At 50.3% G+C, this 27,856-nt stretch overlaps 1 protein-coding gene across 2 annotated transcripts; it reads left to right on the forward strand.

The window, feature by feature from the left end:
* Positions 1 to 2,783: 2,783 nt before the first annotated feature.
* RELB (RELB proto-oncogene, NF-kB subunit) lies at positions 2,784 to 27,842 on the forward strand. Of its 2 annotated transcripts, XM_039866181.1 has the most exons (12): positions 2,784 to 3,024; positions 3,972 to 4,019; positions 7,612 to 7,620; positions 8,908 to 9,248; positions 16,544 to 16,701; positions 18,179 to 18,270; positions 18,457 to 18,588; positions 20,058 to 20,162; positions 23,859 to 24,074; positions 24,899 to 24,967; positions 25,087 to 25,164; positions 27,033 to 27,842. In XM_039866181.1, the coding sequence occupies exons 1-12, from the start codon at positions 2,970 to 2,972 to the stop codon at positions 27,422 to 27,424; spliced, it is 1,695 nt and encodes a 564-aa protein (XP_039722115.1). In that variant the 5' UTR covers positions 2,784 to 2,969; the 3' UTR covers positions 27,425 to 27,842. The 2 variants fall into 2 exon arrangements, with proteins under 2 accessions (XP_039722115.1, XP_039722116.1); XM_039866182.1 differs by lacking the exon at positions 7,612 to 7,620 and having other exon boundaries at positions 2,830 to 3,024.
* Positions 27,843 to 27,856: the final 14 nt, after the last annotated feature.

Genomic DNA, 27,856 nt, shown 5'->3' on the forward strand with positions numbered 1-27,856 from the left:
TACATCTAAGCCCTGTCCACTATGGGTCATCACTGTGGACAGGTCATTCTCTGCTGGACTGAGCCTGTGAGGACAGAGCTAGGCTGTCTTGATCACTGCTGTGTCCTGGGCACAGAGGAGGCTTTCCGGGAATGTTTGCTGAGTGCGCATTGACAGTCCTGACTTTCACGGGCACACACACATGCAGAAGTGTGGATCCTGATGGGGCCCACATTGACACTGGTGCCGAGGCAGACATGCAGTCAGTCAACAGATGCTCCCTGAGCCCCTCCCTTGGACGTTGCCCTGAGCTGGAGGGTCCTGTGTACACAGCCCGAACCAAGTCAGCCCCAGGCCCGCCCTCATGGAACTCAGCCCAGCAGAAGTCCTGCACCCTGAGGGTTTCTGACATGTCCTTTAACTCACCTAACAAAGAGTTGTGAGACCTGACCTTGGCCAGGGGCAGAGGGTAATTGGGTGGGCTCCCGGTCCTGTAATAGTTGCCGCTACTCCATTCTCCTTATCGTGAGCCAAGTTCTAGTCAAAGTGCTGTATGTGGTTTGCTTCATCCATTAAATTTAATATTAATGTTCGTATCACCTTACAAGCCATTGCTCTACCCCCATCTCCAATGCTTCCCCAGCAATCTCTTCACTCCAGTTCCTTGCTGTTCCTTGCATATGCCATGCATGTTCCCACCTCAGGGCCTTTGCACTTGCTGTTCCCTGTGCCTTGAATGTTTGTCCTTAGATATTCACATGGATCGTTCAGTGTTTCAGGTCTCTGCTTAAATGTCATTCTAGACCCTCCTTCAAGTTCCTAACCCAAATAGTACCCTCTGAACTCCATCCACATGTCCTGCTTTATTCTTCTGTAATACCAGACATGTATTTGCTTATCTGTTTCTATCTCCCCGACCTGGATTTCGGTGCCATGATAGCAGGGGCTTTGGTCTGTTATGTCCCTTGCTGTGCCCGCAGCTTTCGGAACAGTGCCTGGCACCATTACACTGCGTGTAATAACTCTGTAAGTCAAATGTTCGCAAGAGCAGATGAGAAATACTTTGCCCAAGTAATGGGACACAGTATTTAGAACACAAAGTGCTTAGAACAGTGCCCAGCACATGTAAGAACTATATACAAGTGCCAACTAATATTAGTATCATATAATCCTCACAATCACCCTGTTATTAGACCCATTTTACAGTTCAGGCTCAGAGTGATGAAGTTAATTGCTCAAGGTCACACAGCACGTAAGTGGGAGACCTAGGATTTGAACCCAGGCACTCTGATTCTGGACCCTCAGTCATAACCTCGCTCGCAAGGCTCTTGTCACATGCAGACTACGGCTTGCAGCCAAACCCAGCATATCCCAGCTTTTGTGTAATTTTTACATCTTTTAAGTGGTTAAAAAATCTCAAGAATATATTGTTTCACATGAAAATTATATGAAATTCAAATTTCTATATCCATAATGTTTTATTGGAACACAGCCGCGCTCATCGTTTCTGTTCTGTTGGCTGCTTTTGTGCTGTCACAGAGTTGAGCTTGTCTGATGCTCAAAGCCTGAAGCGTAACATATTTGCTACTTGGCCCTTTGCAGTTTTTTAAAAGTTTGCTCTATATTTTGCTGTCTGGCAGCAGCTTTCCGGCTTGAGCTTACATTCGAATCGCCTGAAGGGTTGGGGACCACGCTTTGAGAACTGCTGCTCTACACTACTCTGCCTACCAGCCGCAGGTACCAGGCCTGGCCTGGCACGCGCTATGGCCCAGTGCAGGCTCTGGCACACAGCAGGTGCTCAATAAATATACGTCCAATGAATCGATGAGTCCCTGGGGGCCATGGAGAGAAGAGAAACAAATTTTACACAAGCAGACAAAGCACTCTGTGGTCTGAAGGTGCCTGGCATCCAAGTTGGAATATAATGGTCACTCAGTGATTCTCAAGGACAAGGGAGGCTTTAGGAATGTGATTTAATCAAATGGCTGCCCCTCCTTGAACTTCAGTCTCCTCCTCTCTGCAAGAATCCTAATTCCATCACATGCCTCTGACGTGAGTGCAAGGTTTGAGGTATCTGCGAGGCCTCCAAGTAAGCCCTTTGCTCTGGTCAGGCACACAGCTCTGTTATGTACACTGGGGCTAACAGTTACCATGCTCAGAATGAGTTACTGAGCCTTGGAGCTACCAGTGCTCTGGGCTATTAGGAAACGTGAAAGGGCTGTGGCGAGGAATAAAACATCCGTCCATTCATTCAATAAACACTTGCTGGGCACCTACTGTGTTCCAGGAGCAGGGGATACAGCAAGGAACAAAACAGACAAATCCTAGAGCTGACATTCTAGCTTTAACATTTAAGTATCTTCACTCCCAATTTATAGCTGATGAAAATGAGGCGTAGACAGACCACGGAGGTTTCCTAAAGGTCATTATTATCGATGACAGCTGTACAGCCCTGGCAACCTCCTGATCCCGAAGCTTCTCTTTCAGCCAGAGAAACAACAGGTTCAAATCCCGCTGGTAGACCTGGGGGGATGACCTTCAGTTTCCCGACTTCCTCCACGGATAGAGCGCGAGTGGCCCTAAGTAGGCCTCAGTTGTCTCCGCCCGTGCAATGGCCAGCAGCGCTGGCCCCTCCCGAGCGCCCAGCCTCCTCTTCCCGGCCGGCCCCGCCCCCGCGCCCACGTGACGCGTGGGGGTTTTCCCGTTCCCCTTGCGTGACGTAACGACAGGGTGCGAGCCAATGGGCGCGCAGGCCGGCGGCGCCGGGGAATTCCGCCGCCCCGCCCCCGCCCGCCGCTCGCCCGGCCCGGCCCGCCGCCCCCCGCAGCCCCGGGCGCCGCGCGTCCTGCCCGGCCTGCGGCCCCAGCCCCAGCGCCGCTCGCCCGACCCGTGATCGTCCGCCGCACCTTGCCGCCTGTTCGCCCGGACTGCCCGCGTGTGTGTTTTGGTCTGGGCCGGCCTCCGGGCCGTCCGTCCCCACTGGTCGGGCCATGCCGAGTCGCCGCGTCGCTAGATCGTCCGCTGCGCCGGAGCTGGGGGCCTTAGGTAAGCGGGGCCGGGGTTCAGGGGAGGATTCTGCGGCGGGACTGGAGGCGCGAGGGTTCTCGGGGTCCCGGACTAGTCTGGGGGTTCCTACAGGAGTCTAGGGGTTTTGCGGGGAGAGTGTGAGGGTTCTGGGAACACTGTGTTAGAGGGAAGGAAGAAGGCAGAGGATGGTGACAGGGTCCGGTCCAAGGTGAGAGAGAGGCGTCCCACTATAGAGTGAGGAGGGGGCGGGAGGCAGTCCTGGGGGACGGGGCTTTGCGACTCTGTGAGGGCGGGGCCCTGACTCAGAAAGGAGGTAAACAGCCCCTGCGGCGTGGGGGCAGTTGAACTCAGTGGGGGCGAGGAAGGGCCCAGCTCAGAAAAGGCAGGAATCCTGACTCCTCTGAGAATTAAGAGAGAGAAGAAGCAGGATTCTTATTCGGAGAAAGACTGGGCCTGGAGGAAGGATAGGGGCGGGGGCAGACTCCGAGAGGGCGAAGGGGCGGGGCCTGACCCTGGTGGAGAGAAGAGGGAGGGCCCGTTCCGAAAGAAGGGCGGGGACTGGCTCAGAGAAGAAAGAGGGATTGAGGTTTGCCTTCGAGAGCGCAGTGGCAGGGTCTGAGAGGGAGAAAGGGACAGGCTTGACCCTGAAAAAGTGAAGGGTTAGGGTCTGACCCCGAGATAAGGAAGGGGGCAGTGGCTTTCCTAACAGGTTGAGAAAGGCTCTTCCAGGCCCGACCTTAAGGGAGAGAGGGAACAGGGCCTGACTGTGATGAAGGGTAGGGCGAATGACAGAAACTAGGGAACGTGTCCGCGAGTTAGATAGGGAAGGAAGCAAGGCCAGGCTCTTTGGGCGATAAGACTGAGGGCTTCATCCAAAGGGGCGGGGCCAGGAAAGGAAGGCAGTGGGGCTTGAGAGATTCTGTGGGATCTCCATCACTGCCTGAGACTTGCCTCCCTCCCTGCAGGGTCCGCGGACCTCTCCTCGCTTTCGCTGGCGGTTTCCAGGACCACGGGTGAGCAGCCCTCCACAGTTCCTGTCCGCCTGCACTCTCCGGACGAGGGAGGGGGGACTCCACTGGGCATGCGTCTGTCCCGGGGTTTCGCGGAGGTCCACCTCAGCTTTCCTTGATGGTGCCCCACCCTGCTCGTTGAGATGGGGAGGTTCCAGAGGCCCCTACCTCCCAGGTGATTAGGAGCTGGATAGGTAAAACTAAGCACCTATTCGCACTGTAAGAGGAGCCCTCTGTAGAGATTCGCTGTGGTGGCGCAGAGGGTAGTAGTAATCGATATCTTGGGCTTTAGGGCTGGGTTTTACATGCTGGTGCCACCCTGCTCACTGTGCAAATGCCTCCAGGTCACTCCCCCTCTCTGGGCCTCATCTGCAAGTTAGGCATATCAGTGCCTCGCTTTCAGGGGGATGGAGAAGATTCAATGAGCTAGGATAGGTAAACTTTCAAAGCAGTGTCTGGCACACGGAAAAGGCTCAGTAAGTGTTATTGTTATCGTATTATTCCACTAACACTTGCCATGCAAGTAAATGTTAGCAGTGTAATAATATAATAATAATAATAATAATAATAATAATAATAGTAATAGACATTATTATTAGACAGCCTATAGCAGTGGTTCTTAAACCTTTGTGTGCGTCAGAGTCACCTTAAGAGCTTGTTAAAACAGAGTATTGGGCCCCACCTCCAGAGTTTCTGATTCACTCGGTCTAGGATGGGTTCTGAAAGTTTGCATTTCTAGCAAGCTCCCAAGAGAACCACTAGTGTATAAAGTCCCTCAGCCTGTACCATCCAAAATTTAGTGCTGTCCAAGGAAATGCAGAATCATAGTCAAATGACAACATCTGCCCTCTTATAAATTTGCTGAGATTTGAGAGGCAGGGATGAGTCCTGTCACCATGGAGGCTCAGTGGCCCTAGTGGGCTGGGTCTAAGCCTCTCTCTGGAGGTAGAGTCTTGGGATGGCCCCTGGAATTGCTGGCCCGGCTGCGGAGGAGGCTCTGTGGGGTCTGTCTGTAACAGGTCTGTGAGTTGCGGTGGCGGTGAAAGGTGAGAAATGGCATTTGAGACAGATACTACTGCCCAAGCACTGGTTCTGGGCAGGAACCAGACTGACGCTTTTCTGACCCGAGACCTAGATCTTTGGTCTCAATTGAGAGTGATTTCTGATGTCATCCATTCAATAAATATTTATTGAGTGCCAGTTCTGTACCTGGCCTAGTGCTGGGCAGTGCTGCGGACTCAGCAGTGACTGAGACGGCCTTGGCTCTGCCCTCATGGGGTTCTCTACCTAGATGCGGAGGCAGACATGTAAATAAGTTAAGTAATTAAATAAATTATCAGATGCAATAAAGGCTATGAAGAAATATTGGGGTCAGTGATAGCTCATAGCAGGGTGGGGCTGAGTGAATTGCTGGGATAGAGAGGAAAAATTTTCCTCATTTTGATGGGCCAGATGCATACTGGGCCCTACGTACACAGTGGGGATGGGGTAGACATGTCCCCGCCCTGTGATACAGTCTACAGGACACAGATATGAATCACTGTCACATAAGGTCATGTCAAGTCTTAATCAGTGCCACGTAATCGGTAAAACAAAGGCACCTAACTATAAGTGACCAGAGTGGGATTCTGGAGGCTATCCTGGATACAGTGGATAGGGGAGACCTATCTAGGAGGTGACATTTGGGCAGGGACCTGAAAGAAAGCCATTTAAAGAACTGGAAGGAGAGCATTCTGGCACAGACCAGCCTGTGCAAAGGCCCTGAGGCAGAACCTTGAGCATGTGTGCTCAAGCGTGGCCCATCCCGGCGGCCCCTGGATGTTGGCAAGCCTGTGCGGAAGGTTGAGCAGGCAGTGCCAGGTGTTATTTGAGCTGAGCCCTGAGTGAGGAGAAGTTCCCAATATTTCTTGGCTGAAAGAGGATGTTAGATAACGATATTAGCTAAGCTTTATGGAGAGCCTAAGGTGGTCAGACCCTGTGCCAAGCAATTTCCTGGTGTAATCCTGAATCCTCACGTTAACGCCTGAGGTCCAATTATAGACCTCATTTTATAGAGAAGGAGGCTCAGAGAAGTTAAGAAGCTTGCCCCAGGCCACACAGCCAGTGAATGACAGCTGGGATTCAAACTAACACCTGTGCGACTCCACACCCATGCTCTCAAACCACATCTTCCAACATCCTCATTTTATAGTCATACCAAGGCCTAGAGAGGAGAAGTCCATAAAATAATGTCTCATGACACCTTGTTTAATAGCAGGCAACATTTATGTAGCACCTACTGTTGTGGTCGTTCTAAGTGCTCCCCACGTAGTATTAGCTAATTTAATTTTCCCAACAGCCCAACGAGGCAGGCATTATTATCGTGTCCATTTTATAGATGAAGAAACCAAGGCACAAACAGGTTATGTAATGGGCTCAAGGCCACACAGCTAGCAAGTGGCAGAACCAGAATGTGAACTGAGGCAGTCCAAAGCTCTGGCCACGGCTGAAAGGGCCTCAGTTTCCCCTTGCAGACTAAGCTCCTTGAGGTCCCAGACAAAGTCTAACTCATCTTTGGGTCCCCAGGTCATCCAGCACAGAAGCCTAACAAAGTTTTTCCAAGTTGAAGTGACTTAAGGTTGGCCCTGCCAGTGATCTGCAGCATGTCCCCTCCTCTCTCCCAGCCTCAGTGTCCCCATCTACCAAGTGCGGGTGTCTTCCCCACCCTGCTGACTTCGCAGATCGCTTGAGATAATGGGTGCAGGAATACTGCTCTCCAAGGAGCAAAGGTCTGGTGGTCAGGAACCACTCCCTGAGAGCGGAGGAGGAGGACAGGTCAGGCAGTGGGGCTGGTCGGTGTCGGAGGCCAGCACAGGCAACCCTGGGTGGGGCATCCAGCCCTGGCCTGCCCTCCCTTGCTGTGTGACTCCGGGCTCGCGTGTTCTCTCTGGGTTTCCCCTTGTCCCGTCTGTGGAATAAAGGGAGGTTGGTTTCGGTTTCTCCATAGCCCCTTGCAGGGCTGAGCTTTCCTGAGGAGGTGACAAGGGCTTTTCCAGCATTACTGTCACTCCCCATCAGGTAGCAGGGGCGAACCCAAGCTGGCGGGTGGACACCGATGGGGAACTGGACTATAATGCAGAATGGGCCGCTGCCTGGAGGTGGAGGATCAGTCTCCTGGGATCTTCAGATACCAGACAGTGACTCTGGGGGGCCTAGGGTGGGCTATAGAGAGGGAACACGCCCACATTTTATGTACAATCTTGGGTGTCCATCTTCCCCCTGGTGATAAGACCCTTAGTTTTTCCTCAAATTCCCAACCACACTTTGTAATCTCCGGCCTAAATGTTTTGGGGAGGCATTTGAGGGGACCCTGAGCCTGGGACCCCAACATTGGGAGCTAAAGGGAGGGTAGCCTGGGATGGGAGAGATGGGGCCTGGGGTTTGGCACCCCAGTGAGTCAGAACCCAGTTTCTCAGGATGGAGGAAGCAGGACGGGGGAGGGTACCAGGAGGGGACGGGAGGTGGCAAATCTGTCTGAAAAGATAAAAGTCTTGACCACGTACTGGACCTCACCTTTCTCTTTCTCTTTCTCTTTCTCTTTCTCTTCCCTCCGCAGATGAACTGGGTGAGTATCACCGGACAGGTCTTGGGGGAGGCTGAGGCATCCAAGTGCTCACAGACGGGGAGCTTGGTGTTTGTTGTTGGGGGGCTGGGAGGAGGGTCACAATGTGACTTCCAGGACTGTTGGAGTATTTGAACAAAGTCACGTTCCCATGTAACCAAGACTCCATGTGTCAGCTGCCTTTAGTGTCATTATTACTACTAATGGCGTTTGTTCCTTTGGTGAATTGTTTTGAGCACCTGCCACCTGCCAGGCACTGTTCTAGGCACTGAGGATTCAGCTGAGACCAAACACTCTAGTGGGGGAGACAGCGCAAAAAAGGATGAATGAACAAGATGAGGTTAGGCTGGGCTACGGGCTGTGAAGGAAAAACAGGAAGAAGGAGAGGTGGCCTGAGGAAGTCGTCAGGTGGGGCCCTTCTGAGCAGATGACATTTGTACTGAGACCAGAGGATGAGAAGGAGCCAACAGGGGTTGAAATGGGAAAGCGGGGTACAGGTAGATGGGGGAGGAAGGAGGAAGCCCTAAAGAGGGCCAGGCTTGGTCGGTGCCAGTAATAGACAAAAGACTGGGTCAGGGTGAGGGAGCGGGGGCTGGACAGCAGGGGCCAGTCCCCAAGGCTCTGTGGCCAGGGTCAGAGGTGTGGGGTTTTGTTTTTGATTTGTCTTTCTGAGATGAATGGAGTTTAGAGAGGGTTTTATGTGGGCAGGGAGTTGACTTTGATTCTCAGGGAGATGGAGGCCACCGGAGGCTTCCGACAGACCGGGGACAGGGCCTAACGTAAGGTCTCTGGCTGCGTGCGGGGGACGGGCTGGGGGAACCGGGAACAGTGGCTCAGATGGAAGATCTGGAGGGGCGGCGGACCAGGGCGGAGGCAGTGAGAGTGGAGAGAAGTGGTGGCATTCGAGGTAGAGGCCGAAGAAGGTGACGCATGGGACTCGCAGGCCTGGGATCACGAGCGGCTCACACCACAGACGCCCACAGTTCCAGCTCGAGCGCTTGGTGGAGGGCGGTTCTGTTTTAGAGGGGAGCAGACGTGGGGGTGCAGAGGGAGAAACCAGGCCAGCCCCCCGGGTTTCTGGCTTCAGGAACTGCGGAGCCTGGGGGGCTGTTTGCGGAGAGGTCAGCAGGGCCTTTTTTGTGTATTCGGAGCTGAGGCCTCTACATTGAGCCCGCAAGAAATGTCTAGAAGAAATGAATGGAGTGGAAAAGGCGGGGGGACACAGGTCTGGGGTCATGAAGCCTTTACTCGTACAGTCGGCGTCACCCCCGGTTTTCGCCTCTCCCGCAGAAATCATCGACGAGTACATCAAGGAGAACGGCTTCGGCCTGGAGGGGGCGCCGCAGGGCTCGGTTGAGGGGCTGCCGCGCCTGGTGTCCCGCGGGGCGGCCTCGCTGAGCACCGTCACCCTGGGCCCCGCGGCGCCCCCGGCCACGCCGCCGCCCTGGGGCTGCCCCCTGGGCCGCCTCGGACCCCCGGCCCCGGGCCCCGGGCCGCGGCCGCACCTGGTCATCACCGAGCAGCCCAAGCAACGCGGCATGCGCTTCCGCTACGAGTGCGAGGGCCGCTCGGCCGGCAGCATCCTCGGCGAGAGCAGCACCGAGGCCAGCAAGACGCTGCCCGCCATCGAGGTGGGGCCCGGGGCGGGGCGCTCGCGCCTCCCGCGCCCGCAGCATTCGCGTGCGTGTGTCGATTCACGTAGTTGATTATGATTATGATTAGTAGTAGTATTAGTAGTAGTATTGCTGTCGCTGTTGTTGGAGCCGGTAATACTAGGTCACCTGGCTCCAAATTCGAAAGAGCACTGAGAGCAAGGCCTGCTTCCCGGCGGTTCGGCAGTATCGATCCAAATTATCATTGCCTGCGAAGGCGTTGCAGCCTCCTGGTTCACGAGCCAGGCCTTAAGAATCGGAGAGCCGGGGTTCGAATCCCTCTTCAGCCATTTGTTAGCTGTGCAGCCTTGGGCAGCTTACTCAGTTTCCTCCTCTTCGAAATGAGATAATAATAATAACCAACCAGTAGGGGTTGTTCGGAAGAGTGAATGACTTAATTATACATGCCGAGTGCTTAATAGAGATGAGTCGCTAGTACTGTTATCATCGCTGTCATTATTCTAGGCTGGGCCATTCCACTTCTAGGAATTTATCTCGTAGCTATGTCTGCCTCTGGGCCCAAAAAGGGATGTACGAGGTCATCCACTGCATCCTTGTTGTGTAGAGAAGAATTGGAAACTCAGACTGGTAAAGTAATCAATAAACATCTACACATCGGAATTCTATGCTGATGTGACGGATGTATCTGTATATATGTGCAGATAAAAAAAATTTCTATGATTAATACTAAAACATTTTAAACGAAGATTCCCTTAGGTACTGATGTGGAAGTCTCTCCAAGATATATTAATAATCCCCTCCTAATTGGAGCGAAGAACCCTACTTGGGGTATTATGCTATTGTGGTAAAAGAGGGGAAAAATAAGATTTTGTATTTGCATTTGCGAGAATGCGCGTAAACAAACCGGAAGGAAATATAAACCTTAATAGAGGTGATTACTTTTGGGGAGGACTGCTGAGTGGATAAGGTACAGGTAAGATTTTTCTTTTTTTACTATATACATCTTTATTTCGTTTTAAACTTTTGAATCATATGATGTGTTCAAAACATTCGGAAAAAAAAAATGAAGATTCATATAAACAGAATTTAAATTAAGTCAAAATGAGCAAAAGTCCCCCAGAACCTGCGGGCTGGTTTCTCTCTACAGGTAACCATCGCTAGCAATATCTCAGGTATCCTTCTAGAAGTATTTTATGATAAGACAGGCAAATATATACATATATACTATCCCCCCTTTACGTACATAGAGGGGAGCATAATAGATGGTCCCGGACTTACCAGATGGTTCAACTTACGATATTTTGACTTTATGATGGTGCAAAAGCGATATGCATAATAAATTACATGAGGTATTCAACACTTTATTATAAAATAGACTTTGTGCGCGATGGTTCTGCCCGACTGTAGGCTAACGTAGGTGTTCTGAGCACGTGTGAGGTGGACCAGGCTAAGCCGTGGTGGTCGGCAGGTCGGGTGTATTAGATGCATTTTGACCTAACGATATTTTTAACTTGAAATGCGTTTATTGGGACGTAACCCCAATGTAAGTCAAAGAGCATGTGTGTGTGTGTGTGTGTGTGTGTGTATACATATATATACATATATATGCACACACACACACATATACACACACACATATATACACACACACTCATATATATGTGTGTGTATATATATATTTACACACACACACACACACACACACACGCTGTGCCGTGCTTTTTTTTACTTAAGAATATAATGTATCTGGGAGCTCAGCTCAGATCAGCATGTGTAAAGCTGCCTTTTTCTCTTGACCACTGTACCCCGTCATGCGGACATGCGGTAATTTATTATTCAGCCTCTCATTGGTGGGCATTTAGGTTGTTTCCAGTCTCTACAAGCAGGGCCATAGAGAACAACTCAGTACATCTGTTCTTTCCTCTGTGTGTGTCACTCAAATGACTTCTGGAAGTGGAATTACCGGCCAAAGGTAATTTGAAGGATATTGACGAGTCGCCCTCCCTGGGGACCGTACCCATCACTGCTTCTCTCGTGGTGTCTGAGAGGCCTGGTTCCTTGCTCCTCCCCAATATTGAGCCTTCACGTGCTTCTGGATCTTCGCCCAAATGTTTATTGAACCCGAATTGTGTACTAACCATTCCATAGCCCCGGGTCCCAGCCCCAGTGTCTTCCCAGTCACCAGCTTCTAGTCTCCTCCAAATTCCCCACCACATGGCAGCCAGAGCGGTCCTGTCACATTAGACATCTGCTCTTCTCCCCTACTCGGAACCCTCCCTTGGCTCCCCAGTACCCCCAGGAGGAAGCACAAGCTCCTTCTCAGGCCTCCAAGACCTCTCATGTCTGGCTCCTGCCTCCCATCCCCACCCTGCTCCTCTGTATCCGCCACCTGCCCGCCGCCAGCCCTTAGCCCATAGTGTACTTCTTGTCTGGACTGCTTTCCTCCTGCGCCCTGGTCACCTCCTGCTCACCCATGAGGCCTCATCCCACCAGGGGGACACCTTCCCTGGCCCCCACACCAGGCCTGAGCTCCCTCGTGAGGTCTCCTGCCTCCCTCTCCCTCTGCCTTAATGGGATCTGTACTCGTGGATTAATTTGGGGGATTAGCAGAGCAACCTGTCCTTCCTCCAGCAAGTTGAGTTTTAGAGTCAGAAAGGTGTGGGTTTGAGTTTCGGCTCCACCACCAACCAGCTGTGTGAATTGAGGCAAGTCCAGTGCTAATCTTGGCCTCATCTGTAAAATGGGGATGAAGCCCACAGGACGCTATGAGGAAACCAGGGAGATGGCCTTGCACTGGCCACGGCTCCCTTTACACAGCTAGGCTGTTGTGGTGGTGGCATTTGATTTGGCTCCAGGTCAGAAGCAGCCTGCAGTCAGCGATGTTCTGGTTAAAAGAATGATTTCCTTTGAAATGTATATTCCCAGACACTGGATTTTCAGAAATGGGGCAAGTGGTGTGTACTGAGGGACAGTCACAGCCCCTTATTTATCTTGAAGCATTTTGGTTGTTTTTCCAATTTCATAGGTGATTTTTTTTCAACTTCATGTTTCAACTTTTCCTTTTGAAAAAATTTAAACTTACATAAAATAGACAAGAATAGCACAATGAACACCTGTCCGCATTTTGCCACATTTTTTCGTGTCTCTTAGTATAGACATTTATGGAAGGAGATTTTAAAGTTAGCCAGAGATATGACAGTACTTCATCCAAAATATTTTGGCGTGTATCTCTCGAGAACAAGTACATTTTTCTATAATGCAGGATCTATAGAATCACACCACTGTTATATCACACTCTAGAAACTTAATATTCATACAAGGATATTATCTACCATTAAGTCCATATTCTAAGTATCCCAGTTATCCCCCAAAATATCCTTTATAGCTGTTGTTTTGTTGTTTGCTTGTTTAATATCCAGTCCAGGATCACGTGCTATGTTTGGTTGTCAGGTCTTCCTATGGCCTGAATGTTTGCATCCCCCCCAAAATTTATGTTGCAATCTTTACCCCCAGTGTGATGGTGTTAGGAGGTGAGGGCCTTTGGGAGGTGTTTAGATCGTGAGGGCAGAGCCCTCATGATTGGGATTGGGGCTTTTCTGAGGGACACCCCACAGAGCTTGCTTGCCCCTTGGACCATGTGAGGACGCAGCAGGAAGTTGGCAGTCTGCAACCCGGAAGAGGGCCTTCACCAGAACCTGACTATGATGGCCCTTGATCTTGGCCTTCCAGTGTACAGAACTGTGAGAAATTTCTATGATCAGCCACCCAGTTCATGGTATTTTATTACATCGGCACGATTGGACTAAGGCAGGTCTCTTTGGTGGCTTTTGATCTGGGTCGGTTCTCAGTCTGTCTTTGCATTTTGGGACGTGGTCCTTTGTGGAAGACAGGATGGATGTCCTGTTAGAATGTCCCACATTCCAGGTGTGTTGGCTGTCTCCAGATCAGATCGGGTTATTTGTTTTGGCGGGAATACCCCAGTGGTGATGCCGTGACCTGCTCAGCGTCTCTCCTCAAAGGACATGGGGTGGCAGTTTGTCCCAATATCAGTGAGGCTGAGTCGGAGTCCCTGGTTAGGGTGGTGTCTTAGTCTGCTTGGGCTGTCGTTACAGAATGCCATCGACTGGGTGGCTTGAACACAGAAATTTATTGTCTCACAGTTCTGGGGGCTGAAAGTCCAAGACAGGTGTTGGCAGGGTGGCTGTCCTTCGACCTCTCCCCTTGGCCTGCAGATGGTCTTCCCTCTGTGTCACATTTGTCTGATGTCTTTTTGTCAAAATTACCTCTCCTTATAAGGACACCGGGCAGATTGGATCAGGGCCCACCCTAATAGTGTCATTTTTACTTAATCACCTCTTTAAGGGGTCCATCTCCAAATTCAGTCACATTCTGGGGTACTGGGGAGAAGGGATTTAAATATGAATTTTGAGGGACACAATTCAGCCCATGGGTCCAACTTTCCTCTCGTAATTAGTAAGTTATCTGTGGAGTGACACTTGGAGACTGTGTTTTCCCCAACTTTCTATTTCTAAGCCTTTCCAGGCAGTTATTTTGGCTTGGTGTCAGTTTCGATTTCAGAGAGTTAGATCAGTAAATGCCCAACAACAGAGGATGACCTGTTTCCAAATCTGGATTCAGGATTTTTAAGCCCCTCTTTTGCAGAAGGAAACCGAGGCTCAGAGAGGGTAAGTTACTCACTCGGGGGCACACAGCGAGTTTACTCTAGCAATGCCTGCTGTTTACTAAGCACCCCTGTGTGCCAGCTACTTAACAATACCCGTCTTCTGGTTGAGGATGGAAAGATCAGAGAGGTTTATCGCACAGACGCCAGTAGTAGAGCCTGGATTTGGAACCAGGTCTGGCTCACTCCAAGTCCTAATGACTCATCCACGATCTTGTGTGACATCTCGAAGATGGAAGGCTTGCAGCCCTGCAGTCTTCGTGAATCCCCAGACTGTTGACCCTGAGCTCTTCAGAATCTCCTAATAGTATAGGAAGAAGCTGCTTAAATGGATGATTTTAATTCTATATGACTCAATGAAATTTATAGACAATATTACCTACCTCTTCTCATAATCATCCCTGGAGTTCACGATGCCCTAACTTTAGTATGGAGAGAGGTCAATAATACAGCCTCTGTAAACACATTTTATTTCAGTATGTAGATGCTTGGTCACAGCCCCAGGGAAGCGTGATGAAGGTGACAGTGGCTTTGGACCCTGTTAATGCAGTGGCCGCGAATGCAGCCTGACCCAAACTGGCAGAGTTGGTGACTTAAATGTCACACGCCCAGGGTTGCTATTGGTGATGGGATTTACCTAAACGGCGCACAACTCAGTCTAAATAGAATCTAGTCTTCCTTTGATTAACCATGGTGGTTTCAGTCCTTGCAAATTATGTGCATTTTAAAATTATTGGGAAAAATATTATATATGTAAAACAGTGCTAAGTTCTGGGCTCTGGTCATTTTCAACAGGTTTGTCACTAATGTGAATGTTGGCAGGACGTTCAGAAGTCAGGCAGGGCCTGTGTGGGACTGCCCGGGGTTTGCAAGCTGTATAACATCTTTGACCCTGTGACGGTCCTTATTGCAGTGTCAACCAAATGTCCAAATGTCCGCTAGAGGGCAGTATCACCCCACTGAATCCCACCGGTCCCCTCTATTTTTTAAGCTCGGGATTTACAAGTTCAGAGCAGGCTTCGTAGGGTCTTTGATGCCAGCAGTGCCCAGAGGGGAACCCAAACAAGCCAAGTCGCTTTGTGGGCCTGGGCCCATCACCTAAAGAGGCTAGTTTTTACCTGCTGCCTCCTGTAGCTGTTGAACAGGAAGTCAGCCTCGGCTGCCCTAACTTCCATAATCAGGAATAAGGTGATGTCTCATAGCTTTTTAGATGTAGGCACCAAAATTTTCCCAATGTTTGATTAAAAACTAAAATTTTTTCTAGTTTTAAAACAGCGTTTTGTCGATGTATAATTGATATACAAAAAATGCATATATTTAATGTATGCATTCTTGATGCGTTTGGATGAAAAATGATAATCTACAGAAAAATTAAAAGAATAGTACAATTGAGCACCTGTGTACCCGCCACCGATATTCACCAGTTGCCACATTTGCTGTACCTGTCGCTCGCTCTCCACACACACAAATACACACATGTTTTTGCTGAAAAATTTGCAGATGAGTTGTAGATATCATGCTATGTCACTTCTAGATACTTTAGTGTGCATCTCCTAAGAGTAAACTCCTTCACGGCTACAATACCTTTACTACCCTTAGGAAATTAATAGTATTCCATAATATCATCTAATATAGAGTCCATACTTAAATTTCCAGTCGTCCACAAAGTGTGTTTTACAGTTGCTTCTTCCCCTTCTCTACCCAGGATCAGTCAAGAACCATATGTTGCGTTTCGTGGTCATGTCTTTAAGTTTTTAAAAATTGGGTTCTACTTAAATTATAGTTTATCTTAAATTGATATTAAGAATTATAATTAGTAAATTAAATTAAAATTTTAATACGATAATTAAAACTTTAATTGTAATTATTAAACATTTTTATTTTGATAATTAAATTGACTTTGAATATAAAGGTAATATAAATTTATGTTGACTTTATATATTAAGTTATGTTTTCTCTTTATATATATAAATATCAAATTATAAGTGTACAGCTCTATGAATTTTTACATATATATACACTGTGGAACTACAAGCCAGATTAAAACCCATAATTTGTTTTCCTTTAAACCAAAATATAATTCCATCTTTTTATCGTCTTTCGTGACACTCACGTTTTTGACCTGGTGACCCACAATTTGTCTGGCGTTTCCTCACTATTAGGTTCAAATGACGCTCTTCTGGAGGGACCAGTCACAGCGGTGATGCTGTGTCCTTCCCGGCCAGCAGGGGGTGCCCAGTCATTTTGGCCCAGTATTGGTGAGGCTGACCTTGATCTCCTGGTTAAGGTGGTGTCCACCAGGTCTCTCCACTGCAAAGGAGCCTTTCTCCCCTTGTCACTGGTACTTGTCACTGGCACCAAGTAGGCCATGCTTGGAGATTCTGTGTGAATCCAACCTGTAAAAGTCTTAGTGGCCCAAGGGAGCGCATCAGTGGGGCGGCCGTCATGTTTTGAGGCCCCCCGGCCACCAGTGGGAAGCCTCAGGTTTAGGATCTCAGAGGGGTCTTCAGCCAACACCCTCCCATCATCCTGGGGGAGGGGGGTGGGGAGCTACCCAGGGAGGCCCCAGGGAGTTTGGATGTGTGCAGGTATCTGTGATGAGACCCCCAGAAGAACGCTTGTCTTCCTGTAGCTCCGGGACTGCGGAGGGCTGCGGGAGGTGGAGGTGACCGCGTGCCTGGTGTGGAAGGACTGGCCTCACCGAGTCCACCCCCACAGCCTCGTGGGGAAAGACTGCACCGACGGCGTCTGCAGAGTGCGGCTCCGGCCTCACGTCAGCCCCCGGCACAGGTACCCGACCCCTGACCCCTGGCCCCTGACCCCTGGAGATTCCCCAGGGAAACCTTAGGGCAACTGGCAGCTTGGCCAGACTCTCCCTGTCACATTTCCTAGACTGGGAAACGGAGGCCTGAGGCGGTGAAAGGTCTCGTCTCTCACAATAAGTTTATATTAAGAATTATAATTAATAAGTTAGTTTTAATTTACTTTTCGCTGCCCACCCTTTCTGAACCTTTTAATTTTTTATGTATTAAAAACATAAATTATAAAGTGAGTCAGTTCTGGAGTCCAATCCCAGCCCTGCCGCTGGCTACCTGCTGTCCTTTGCCTCTCGGATCCTCGGTGTCCTCTACAAAATGCCCCCACACATCCACACGACACAGTATATTTATCCCCGTTTCGTAGATACATCATACATAAATTTTTTAAAAATATTTTTTTTATGCATAAAAAATTAAAAGGTTCAGAAAGGGTGGACAGTGAAAAATAAATTTCCTTCCATCTTAGGTCCTCTAGGTACCAGTGCCCCTTCCTGGAGGCAATTAAAAATGAGCTATGCATAGATATATTTTTTACATATGGATATAGTTTTTTATGCAAAGATTTTTTTTTTTATGCTTAGGTATATTCGTTTTCTCCTTTTAAATGGTAGCAGACACTCGTGCCTCACTTTTGTGTCCCGGCACATCGCAGAGATCGTTCCTATCAGAACATCTAGAGCTGCCCTGTCCTTTTTATTGGCTGTATAGTATTCCAATGTGTGGATATACACAGTAGTTTGAACAAGTCCTCTATTAATGGGCATCTACAGAGGTTCTAGTCTCCTGAGGCTCTACGACTGACTCTGCTGCAGTGAATGGCTTACATATAGGTCATTTTTTCTCTAGTTTAAGTTCTTAGAATTGAAATTCCTGGCTCTAAGTATATGCATATTTTTAGAGCTTTACACATTTACTAAGGGCAGAGATCTTTGTCTCTTGTTCTCTGCTATATCCCCCAGTGCCTAGCACATGCCTAGCACACAGTAGGTGCTCAGAAAATATTTGTGGAATGAATGAATACTGCCAGATCGTCCTCTGAGGTGTAATTGCTGGAGCACTTTACAGCCCCCCTGCCCCCAGCAATGGGTGAGAATGCCTGATTCTCCACAACCACACCAGCAGAGGGTATTAGCAAATGTTTTGATCTTTGCTGTTTGGATGAGTTAAAAAAAAAATTGGCCTCGCATTGGTGTTTAATTTGTAGTTTTCTTGTAAATGAGGTCAGCCTGTGTTGTCATGTGATAAAGATAAGGGGCGTTCCCCGGTTTTCTCAAGGGTCCTTGACATCCCCAAGGGGTTCAAACCTCAGATCCCACCACACCTGGGAGCTCTGGGGCAGGGATGCTTCAGCCCCCGGAACTGTGAGCCCGAGGCAGCATCTGCTGGAGCCCTCCATGGGGTAGGGCTACACCTGCCCTTTCCTGAGTACCTCCCTTCCCCACACGCAGCTTTAACAACCTGGGCATCCAGTGCGTGAGGAAGAAGGAGATCGAGGCCGCCATTGAGCGGAAGATCCAGCTCGGCATTGACCCCTACAACGGTGAGTCCCGGTCCCCGCGCCCGGCCTGATCCGCTCGTCCCCAAGGCCCCTCTTCCCTCTGCCCGCCCCATCCCTTTGCCTTCTCCGGGCCCCACCATCTCCTCCAGTCCATCCTTCTCTGTCCTTGTCCCCCCACCAGGCTTTCCCCCCTTATCCTCACTCAGCCCTCCCACGTCTCTCCCCCAGCTGGGTCTCTGAAGAACCATCAGGAGGTGGACATGAACGTCGTGAGGATCTGCTTCCAGGCCTCTTACAGGGACCAGCAGGGACAGATGCGCCAGATGGACCCCGTGCTCTCTGAGCCTGTCTATGACAAGAGTGAGTCGAGGGTGCTGTGTCCATAGGATTATCTTGGGCCAGAAGCACCAGAAAGCCCCACGTACAAAGACGTGAACCAGCAGGGAGTTTTTATACGTCTCAGTTATGAAGTCCGCTCCTGTGGTTCCAGCTGCTCGGCAGTGTGGGGGCTCTGGCTCAGCAGCTCTGTGATTCTCTTCGCTTTTCCCCTCATGGTCATGGGCTGGCTGCCACGGCTTCAGACAGCATGTCTGTACTCAAGGTAGGATGGGCAGTGTCACCCTGTATGCTGTACAGACTATAGACTGCCAGTCCCAGGGTTCAGCATTTACTATACAGGCCATGGAAACAGGGCCTCCTAGTGTAGAATGTCGACTTCACTGGGCAGTCTTAGGGAAGGGGCAGTGTGAGTAATACTATTTCTCTCTTTGATAAAACAATATGTTTTCCAGAATTCCCCTAGTAGAATTCTGCTTATGTCTCGTTGGCCAGAACTTGGTCTCGTTGCCGCCACACCTAGTTACAAAGGAGTCTGGGAAAACAAGCATTTAGGATTCTCATCCTCTGTAGAGGGGTACAAACATGGAAGAGGGGACTGGAAATGGCTGGTAGGTTTTAGGCAGCCTACAGTGACGGCCCAGCATCAGAGTGGGGAAGGATGTTAATCCAGTGAGGGCTTTTATGGATGCAAGTGATGGAATCCCAATTCAAATGGGGCAAGGAGAAAAAAAAGAGAAACCTGCTCGTTCCATTGTCCTGTTCCACCCAGGTCTTCAGAGATGTCATTGGGATCTCTGTCTCCTCTCTCAGCCATGCTTCCTCGTGTTAGAGTCATTCTTGCCAGCGCCTTCCACCGGGGGCAAAGTGACTGTGTGCAGCTTTCGGCTTATGTCCTACCAGTTTGGCACCTCTTCCCCGCTGGCAAAGAGAGCTTCTTTTACCGAATATTTTTGCTCAGAGTCCCAGGGCTGTCTCTCATTGGCCTGGCTTTGGTCATGTGCTCCTCTCTGACCAATCAATGGCCAGGAGGAGGTGATATTCTGATTGGCTGGGTCAGAGGCACATGGTCTCTGCAGAGCTAGGCCCTACCCAATCATTCCCATGGCTGAGGTGGCAGAGGGTGGCCCTCAAAGGAAAATTGGGGGGCTGTTAACAGAAGAAGGGCCAGGGCTGCTAAATGGGCAGAATGACAGGTGTCACTACAGATTTCAGGCCATTAACCCTCATCTAAGAATTGTTTCTGGCAGATGTGTGTCTCCCTTTTGGCCAGACACTCACCAGCCTCAGCTCCAGGACTTGTGATTGTCCATTAACCTCTCTTGTCTGAGGATCTTCATTTTTTGTCCGGACTGATGGTTCCAGGAGGGTCAGGCTTCTCCATTTCCCGCCTTTCCACAGCACAGCTGGGCCCCCACGGGGTACCTGTTAAGGACTTGATGACCGAATCCTCATTTTTTCTAAATATACCTCTTACTCTGGCTCCTTCCCAGAGTCCACAAACACGTCCGAGCTGCGGATTTGCCGAATCAACAAGGAGAGTGGGCCGTGCACGGGTGGCGAGGAGCTCTACCTGCTGTGTGACAAGGTGCAGAAAGGTGAGGGGCCTTGGGCAGTGCGTGTGAAGGGGAGTCTGGTGGCTTGCAGCATTAGCCAGGGAGCCCAGGAGGGTGAGAGGGTGACGAGACCCTGGCTAACCCTCAGAGTGGGGCAGAAGGATCCAGAACTCGGTTTGGAAGTGGGGCACAGTTGATTGGTTCCTTCGCTCAGCAAGTCACACTCACTCTCTCATTCATGTACAAAGACAGAGGGCCATTCGTGGTGGCCCATGCTGGGTGCCAGGCAGGCCTTGCCATCACGAGCTCACTGTCATGGAGTTGCACAAGTAAAGGCTTTATGATGCTTGCGATCAGAGCTGCGGATGAAGAAGGCAGAGCATGTCTGCTCAATTGTCCCTTCTTCCAATAGGGTTTAAAACCTTTCACCCAGGAGTACCCCTCCATAAGGGCGCAAGAGGAAGCCTTCTCTTTTACTGTGTATTTCTTTTCTGCCTCCTTTTGCATTTCTTAACATGTCACTCTACTACAAATGACGTCACCAACAGTAATAAAAAGCTAGTATTTCTCTCGCTATATGCCATCGTTCATTAGATCATCTAATCACCTAGTAATTCTATGAGGTAGAGCCTTTCGTTATAATACACATTTTACAAATGAGGAAACTGAGACACAGAAAGGTTAAGTAACTTGCTCAAGGTCACACAGCTAGGCAGGAAGAGACAGGATTTGAACCCAGGCAGTCTGTGCCATTCATCATTTCTTCTAAGAGGAAAAATAATAAAGAGAGTTGAAAAAAAATTGGGAAGATGATGAAAAAGTAATATTTGGAGAAAAATAATACAGAGAAAAGGGATAGAGAAGAATGGCTTGTGGGGGGGCTGTTGTGGTGCACAGTTTTACTTAGAGGGACCGTGAAGGACCCCTCTCAGGAGATGACTTTGAAGCCGGGAAAGATCTATGTGGCTGTCTGGGGAAGCGTATTCCAGCAGCGGGAACAGCAAGTGCAAAGGCCCTGAGGCAGAAGCCATCCTGGGTGTTGGTGGGACAGCAAGGCCATGGGGTAAGAGGGCAGCGAGCGGGGAGGGGAGTGTGGGAACCTGCCACCGCCCCAAGGACCCCCCGTCCTTTCTCAGGTTGTGTGATTATATAGTTAACATCTGTTTCCCCCACTGAGCCACAAGGACAGGACCTGGCACTGCCTGGGTGAGCAGCTGTGTCCCCAGAACCACCCAGTCCGGGGCCAACCACACATGAGGTTCTCAGGAAAAAACTTTTGTTACTAATTCCTCTTTTTTTTTTGGCTACAAGCTTCACTCTTAAAAAAAGCAAACAAACAGTTAAAGTATTTTAAAGTGTCCTGTTCAGTGGCATTTATTATAGTCACAGCGTTGTGCCTCCACCACTATCTAGTTTCAGAATAATTTCATCACCTCAACAGGAAACCCCGTACCCATTAATTAAGTAGGCACCCCCCCATTCCCTCCTTCTCCAGGCCCTGGAAACCACGAATCTGTTTTCTGTCTCTGTGCATTCGCCTCTTCTGGACATTTCGTATCCATGGAATCCTGTAATACGTGACCTTGTATGTCCGCCTTCATTCCCTCACATAATATTTTCAAGGTTTGTCCATATGGTAGCACGTGTCAGTGCTTCGTTCCTTTTTATGGCCATGTAATAGTCCACGATATGGATCTCCCACACTTTGTTATTCGTTCATCTGTTGATGAGCATTTAGGTAGTTTCCACCTTTTGGCTACTCTGAATAGGGCTGCTGTGAACATTATTTGTTTGAACATCTGTCTTCACCTAGGAGTCGGAGGTTCTTATAAAACCTCGAATGAATGAGCAGATGGTTATTGGTGGCTCCTCTGTGCTGGGCCCTGTGCTGGGCAGTGCTGGGACACAGCAGTGACAGACCGGCCCAGGACCTGCCCTCACAGGCCTCTCAGTTCAGTGAGAAGTAAGGAAAGGTACAAATTACCAGTGTGAGGAATACCGAGAGGGAAGAAGACCGGGGGCCGAGATCGAACTACAGGAAGACCAGACGCAGTCTAGGCATCTGGGAAGGCTTCCTAGGGGTGGTGACATTTGAGCTGACATCTGAGGAAGATCAAGGAGATTGTTAAGGGTCTGGGACTTGGGGCCAGGGCAGGGAAACTGCTCCAGGTGTGGATAAATGACTAGAGGCAGGTGTGAGTCCTGTTCCGTCATTTATTCACTGGCCGATCTCAAGCAGGTGACCTCCCCACCTGAGCCTCAATTCCATCATCCCTAAAATGAGTCACCGGTTGGATGACATGGGATCCCAATTACCTGAGAAGAACACTGCAAAGAGCTGGCATTTATTGAAGATTTTCTGAGTGCCAGGCCTGGAGCGAGTACTTTGCGTAATGCTAACGGGAACACTCATACTTAACGTGGATTGAGCACCTATTATATACTAAGCCCTCGTCTAAGCTTCTTACATGGCGTGACTTAGTTAATCCTCCTAAACTCCTGTGAAATAGATGCTGTGATTTTTCCTGTTAAGTGAGGAAATCAGGCCTTGAGATATCAGATAACTTCTCATGCCCTAGCAGAGCTGGTGGTGCAGTGCCTTCGCCGGCTTGGATTCCCATGTTGGCTCCACCACCTGCTGGCTGTGTGACCTTGGACAAGCAACTTTACCTCTCTGTGCCTTTGTTTCCTCCTCTATCTCATGGGGCTCTGAAAAGTACCTTCTTCATAGGGTTTTTGTGTGACTTAGAGGCAATTTGTGTGTGTCCGACACATATAGTCTCAGTATGCAGTGTTAGTGTGACGAGGGAGGTTGTGTGATAAGACAAGAAAAAGAAATAGCCGGCAGAGTAGCACACCGATTCCTGGCTATTCCCCACCAGCCGTGTGACCTTGGGGAAGTCTCTTAACTCCTCCATGCCTCAGTTTCCCCATCTCTAAAGGGGGTATGTAGAAAATAATTAACAATTCAGATCTGAAACTTATCCTTTGAAAGGCTGCTTATAAGATCGGCCCTTGGCTGGCTTCTGGGAACTTGTATTTTGAGAGAGTCCCCACCACTCCCTGACTGATAAGCGGGAGTCGCTGTGCCTAAACTGTTTGTACAAATAATGTGGTTTCTGCAGAGCACCTGCCCTCCTTTGGGAAGTCTGGATTTTGGTATGTGCCGGGCAGAGGGTGCTTAGGTGACCAGCCCCAAAGAAAAACCCTGGGCTCTGAGTCTCCAGGGCGCTTCCTTGAGAGACAGCATTTCACGTGTGTTGTCACAGTTTGTTACGGGGGGAACTGGCATGTCCTCTACGACCTCACTAGGAGGGGACTCTTGGAAGCTTGAGCGTGGCGTCCTCTGGGCTTTGCTGTGGACACCGTTCCCCTTCCTAAGCGTGCTTAGTATCTTTTGGCTGTATTAAATCATAACCATGAGGGCAACTGTATGCTGAGTCCCATTGAGTCCCCTTCGTCAATCACTGAATCTGATGGTGGTCTTGGGGTCCCCTAACACGGTGAGAACATCGACTCTACCTGCCTTTCAGGTCGTTAAAAGGATTAAACGAGCTAATACATAAAAATGTATGTAACAGTGTGAGTGAAACATGGTGTGCACTCAATAGAAGGTTAGCTGCCACTATGATTAGTTTCATTCTTAGGAATGTTTGTATCGATTTGGGGGAGACCGAGTGAGCTGGGGGCCTGGCGGGCTGGCATCCGGGCTCAGCTGATGGCCCCGCTCTCCTGCAGAGGACATATCCGTGGTGTTCAGCAGGGCCTCCTGGGAGGGCCGCGCCGACTTCTCCCAGGCCGACGTGCACCGCCAGATCGCCATCGTGTTCAAGACGCCGCCCTACGAGGACCTGGAGATCGTCGAGCCTGTGACAGTCAACGTCTTCCTGCAGCGGCTCACTGACGGCGTCTGCAGCGAGCCCTTGCCCTTCACGTACCTGCCCCGGGACCACGGTAACCACAGCAAGTCAGGGGGACCCACTGCTCCAGAGACTAGGTCTTCGGCCTTGCCGGGGGAGACCCGGATCGGCAAGGAGAAGAGGCAGAAGTGGAATGCAGGCTTATAGTTACACAGACTGGGGTTCGAATCCTGGCTCTGCCGCTTACCGGCTGTGTGACCTTAACCTCTCAGAGTCTTAGTCTCCTCCCCAGCGAAAATGAAATAATAATAATAGTTCCACCACCTCATGGCATTTTGGGGAGGATTTGATCATTCCTCCCCTCGCCACGACTGCTCACGCCTAGCCCTATGCTGGGTAGTACTGGGGACACAGTGGTGACCAAATAGCCACAGCCCTGTCCTCCTGAGTCTCCCAGTTCCTATGACAGACCTATTCCCGTACAGTGACAACAAGTGAGGGCAGGACAGAGGTGGAAATGCTTAGGGGATTTCGATTGCCCAGAGCGGGCATCCAAACCAGGCTTAGGGCTCAGAGAGGGTTTCTTGGAGGAGGGGACGGCTGAGCTGATGATGGGAGGATAACTAAATAATTCTCCAGAGAAGGGGCGGGAGTTGAGGAAGAGTTTTTTTAAGCAGCTAGAACAGCAGGTGCAAAGGCCCTGCGGCAGGACAGTGCCCGGGGTATTCCAGGAATAACAAAGACCAGTGTGGCTAGAAGAGGATTTGAGTTTTACTCTGAGTAAGATGTGGACATCTATTTGCATTGGTCGGCCAAGAACTGGAACAGCCTCACAACTTCCTAAACGGTCTCTGAAATTAATTCTTAGTTGTTTATATTGATGCGTTACTTTGTGTGTCCCTGCTGTTTCCTGAACAGACAGCTACGGCGTGGACAAGAAGCGGAAACGGGGCATGCCCGATGTCCTTGGGGAGCTGAACAGCTCTGGTGTGTCCCCCCTGCCCCTTCCCCTGGGAGGGGATGATTGACCCCCTTGCCCTGCCCTGCCCCAGGCTGGGAGGAGGGGCTGTCGGGTTCTAGGGGTCCTCATCTCTGCCCTCCCTCAGACCCCCATGGCATCGAGAGCAAGCGGCGGAGGAAAAAGCCAGCCTTCCTGGACCACTTCCTGCCCAGCCACAGCCCAGGTGGGTCCCGGCTCCGTGCCAAACCCCTGCCCCCTGGGCTGGGCCAAGGGTGAGCTACAGCCCTGCTTCTCCGGCCACTTCAGGCTTCACAAGAGCTCCCATAAGGCCAGTGACACACCACTCAGCAACAAAAAGTGGGAAGAATAGCAGTTCTGGACGGTCAGGAGGCTCTGAGCTCCGCTCGGCCATTTTCCTGCTGTGTGACCTTCGCCAAGTTGCTCCACCTCTCAGAGCCTCTGAGGCGCCCCTGAAGTCTCACCACATACCTACCTCATTAGTCTTTTAAATTTTAATGTGCTAATTTTACAGACACTCTATGACAGGCACATAAATGCTCTGCGTGTCTTCTCTCATTTGATCTGCACTATCAGCCCACAAGGTGAGTGCTGTCATCCCCTTGGCAGCCATTTTGCTGGTGAAGAAACAGGTCCAGAGAGGCAAGTCTCTCGTCTAAGGTCACAGTTAGTCCATGGCGGAGCAGGGATTTGCATCCGAGTACCTGTATAGATTAATGATGATGGGTGTGAAACAGGTAGCAGGGAGAAGATGGATAAACAAGGGTGGTTATTAGAGCCAGGCAACCTCGATTTCAGAACCTGTCCCTGGCCCAAACACCCACTGGCCTCTTCTACCCCTGCCCTCATCTCCACTCACATGCCAGCCTCCTGTTCCCATGATCTCCAACCGTGTCTGGTTGCCGTCAGAGGCCTCCCACCTGCTGACCACTAACTAGCTCTAAGAATACTGTCCCCAACACCCTCGCTGCCCCAGAGCACCTAGCTCCTGGCCAACCGCCAGTCACTCAGTGTGCCCAGCCTGGACTTCTCCAGCGAGTCCCACCCTGGAGGTCGCAAGTACCACCTGTTGTCCCCCAACCCCACTACAACTGGTAACCAATGCCCTGCAGCTCCACCCCTAGCAATCACCAGTCCTAGCCCATTTCATCAGCCTTCAATCCCCAAATCTCTTCCTCATCAGCCACCTGCTGTTCATCTGCTTCCTTCATCACCCCAATTTCCTACTGTGTCAGGCCTCCCTCTCTCATCCTTGGGGCAAAGCTGCCTTGGCACTGTAGTGTAATGGTTAGGAGCATGCCCTCTGGAGTCAAACTGGGTTTGAATTCTGAGGCCATCATTTAGCTACTGTGTAACCTCTTTGGGCCTCACTTTCTTCATCTATTAGATGGAAATCTTACCTCTCGGGGTCCTTTTTAGAATTTATTGCATTATTTAAGCACAGTGGCTGGCACGGAGTTAGTGCCCATACGTTAGGGACTTGCCAAAAACTAAGAATGTCACCTGCGTTTGTTATGATCATGTTTAACTATATTCACAGCAAAACCCTCAAATAACAGGGACTTCAATGGGACAGAACTTTATTTCTTCTCTCACATAAACACAGTCCAGAGGTTTGGTGGGTGCACGATCATGAGAGTCCTAAGCTCCTACCTTTTTCAACTTGCAGTTTCCATCTCATGGTCCAAAGTGGTTGCTGCAGCTCTAACCATCATGGCCACATTCCAGGCAGCAGAATTTAGTCACATGACCACACCAAGCTGTACATTCATCATTCTACCTTCTAATTTGGGGACTGATGACTTCTTACTTGGGTCTCCCATGATGTGGAGATTTCGCTTTTTGGATTGTTTCTATATTTGAGGGTGCTTTTGAGCCTCTTCTCCTTCCTCATTCTCGGAGAAAAGTCCCCAGCACCGCAGGAGCATGGTTTCAACCCCAGTTCTCCTTGGGATTAAAAGAAGCCATGCTGATACTGCACTTAGCATGGCCCTGCCCATTCAAGTTCATACCTGGCTAGAAGCTGACCCTAAAGCCCACCATACTTCTTTCTCTCTCTTCTCATCCCTGCAGGTCTATTCCTCCCACCGTCAGCCCTGCTGCCTGATACAGACTTCTTCCCCAGCGCCAGCGCTGTGTCCCTGCCCGGCCTGGAGCCCCCTGGCGGGCCGGACCTCCTGGATGACGGCTTTTCCTATGAACCCACAGTCCCCACGATCTTCCCCATGTTGGACATGCTGCCCCCGGCGCCACCACTTGCCAGTGCTGTCACAGGCAATGGGGTTGCAGGGGCCACGGTTGGGGAGCCTCCTGGCCCCGAGCCACTGACACTGGACTCATACCAGGCTCCGATCCCGGGGGACGGGGGCACTGCCAGCCTTGTGGGCAGCAATATGTTCCCCAACCAGTACCGTGAGACAGGCTTTGGGGGCGGCCTCCTGTCCCCTGGGTCTGAAGCCACGTAGCCCCCGCGGTGCTGGAGGAGAGGCGCTGGGTGGGGAGGGAGGTGAAAGGGTACATAGAAATCCGACAAGGATGTCCAGCATCCCCACTCCCTTGGGCCACTCTTGGTCAGGTCTCCTGACCTCTTCATCCTTCTGAAACGGACATCTTCAGTGCTGGCGAGAATCTCTGCTGTACTGGTTTCCCCTGAGCCCATTTTACAAATGAGAAAACTGAGTCGAGTGAAAAGGGATTTGGTGCCCAAGCACTAGCTTCTTGAAGCTGCGTCAGCCCCCACAATTGAGGACACTTTCTCCTGGAGGATTCTGAAGAATGTACATATGGGAAAAGGGTGCAGATCCCCAGGCCTCCTACCCCATGAAGGTGGGGATAGGTTGTTTGTTCAGAGTCTTCCCAATAAAGATGAGTTTTTGAGCCGTGGGGGTCTAGTCTCT

Source organism: Pteropus medius, unplaced genomic scaffold (genome assembly GCF_902729225.1).
Source record: "Pteropus medius unplaced genomic scaffold, Ma_sr-lr_union100, whole genome shotgun sequence".
NCBI lineage: Eukaryota > Metazoa > Chordata > Mammalia > Chiroptera > Pteropodidae > Pteropus > Pteropus medius.

What these genes read in the sequence shown, in the direction of transcription:
- RELB (XM_039866181.1), top strand. Translation starts at nt 2,970, where the DNA reads ATGCCGAGTCGCCGCGTCGCTAGATCGTCCGCTGCGCCGGAGCTGGGG. An exon ending in AGACGCTGCCCGCCATCGAG is followed by an intron (nt 9,249 to 16,543) that starts GTGGGGCCCGGG and finishes GTCTTCCTGTAG; the next exon opens with CTCCGGGACTGCGGAGGGCT. An exon ending in CACGTCAGCCCCCGGCACAG is followed by an intron (nt 16,702 to 18,178) that starts GTACCCGACCCC and finishes CCCCACACGCAG; the next exon opens with CTTTAACAACCTGGGCATCC.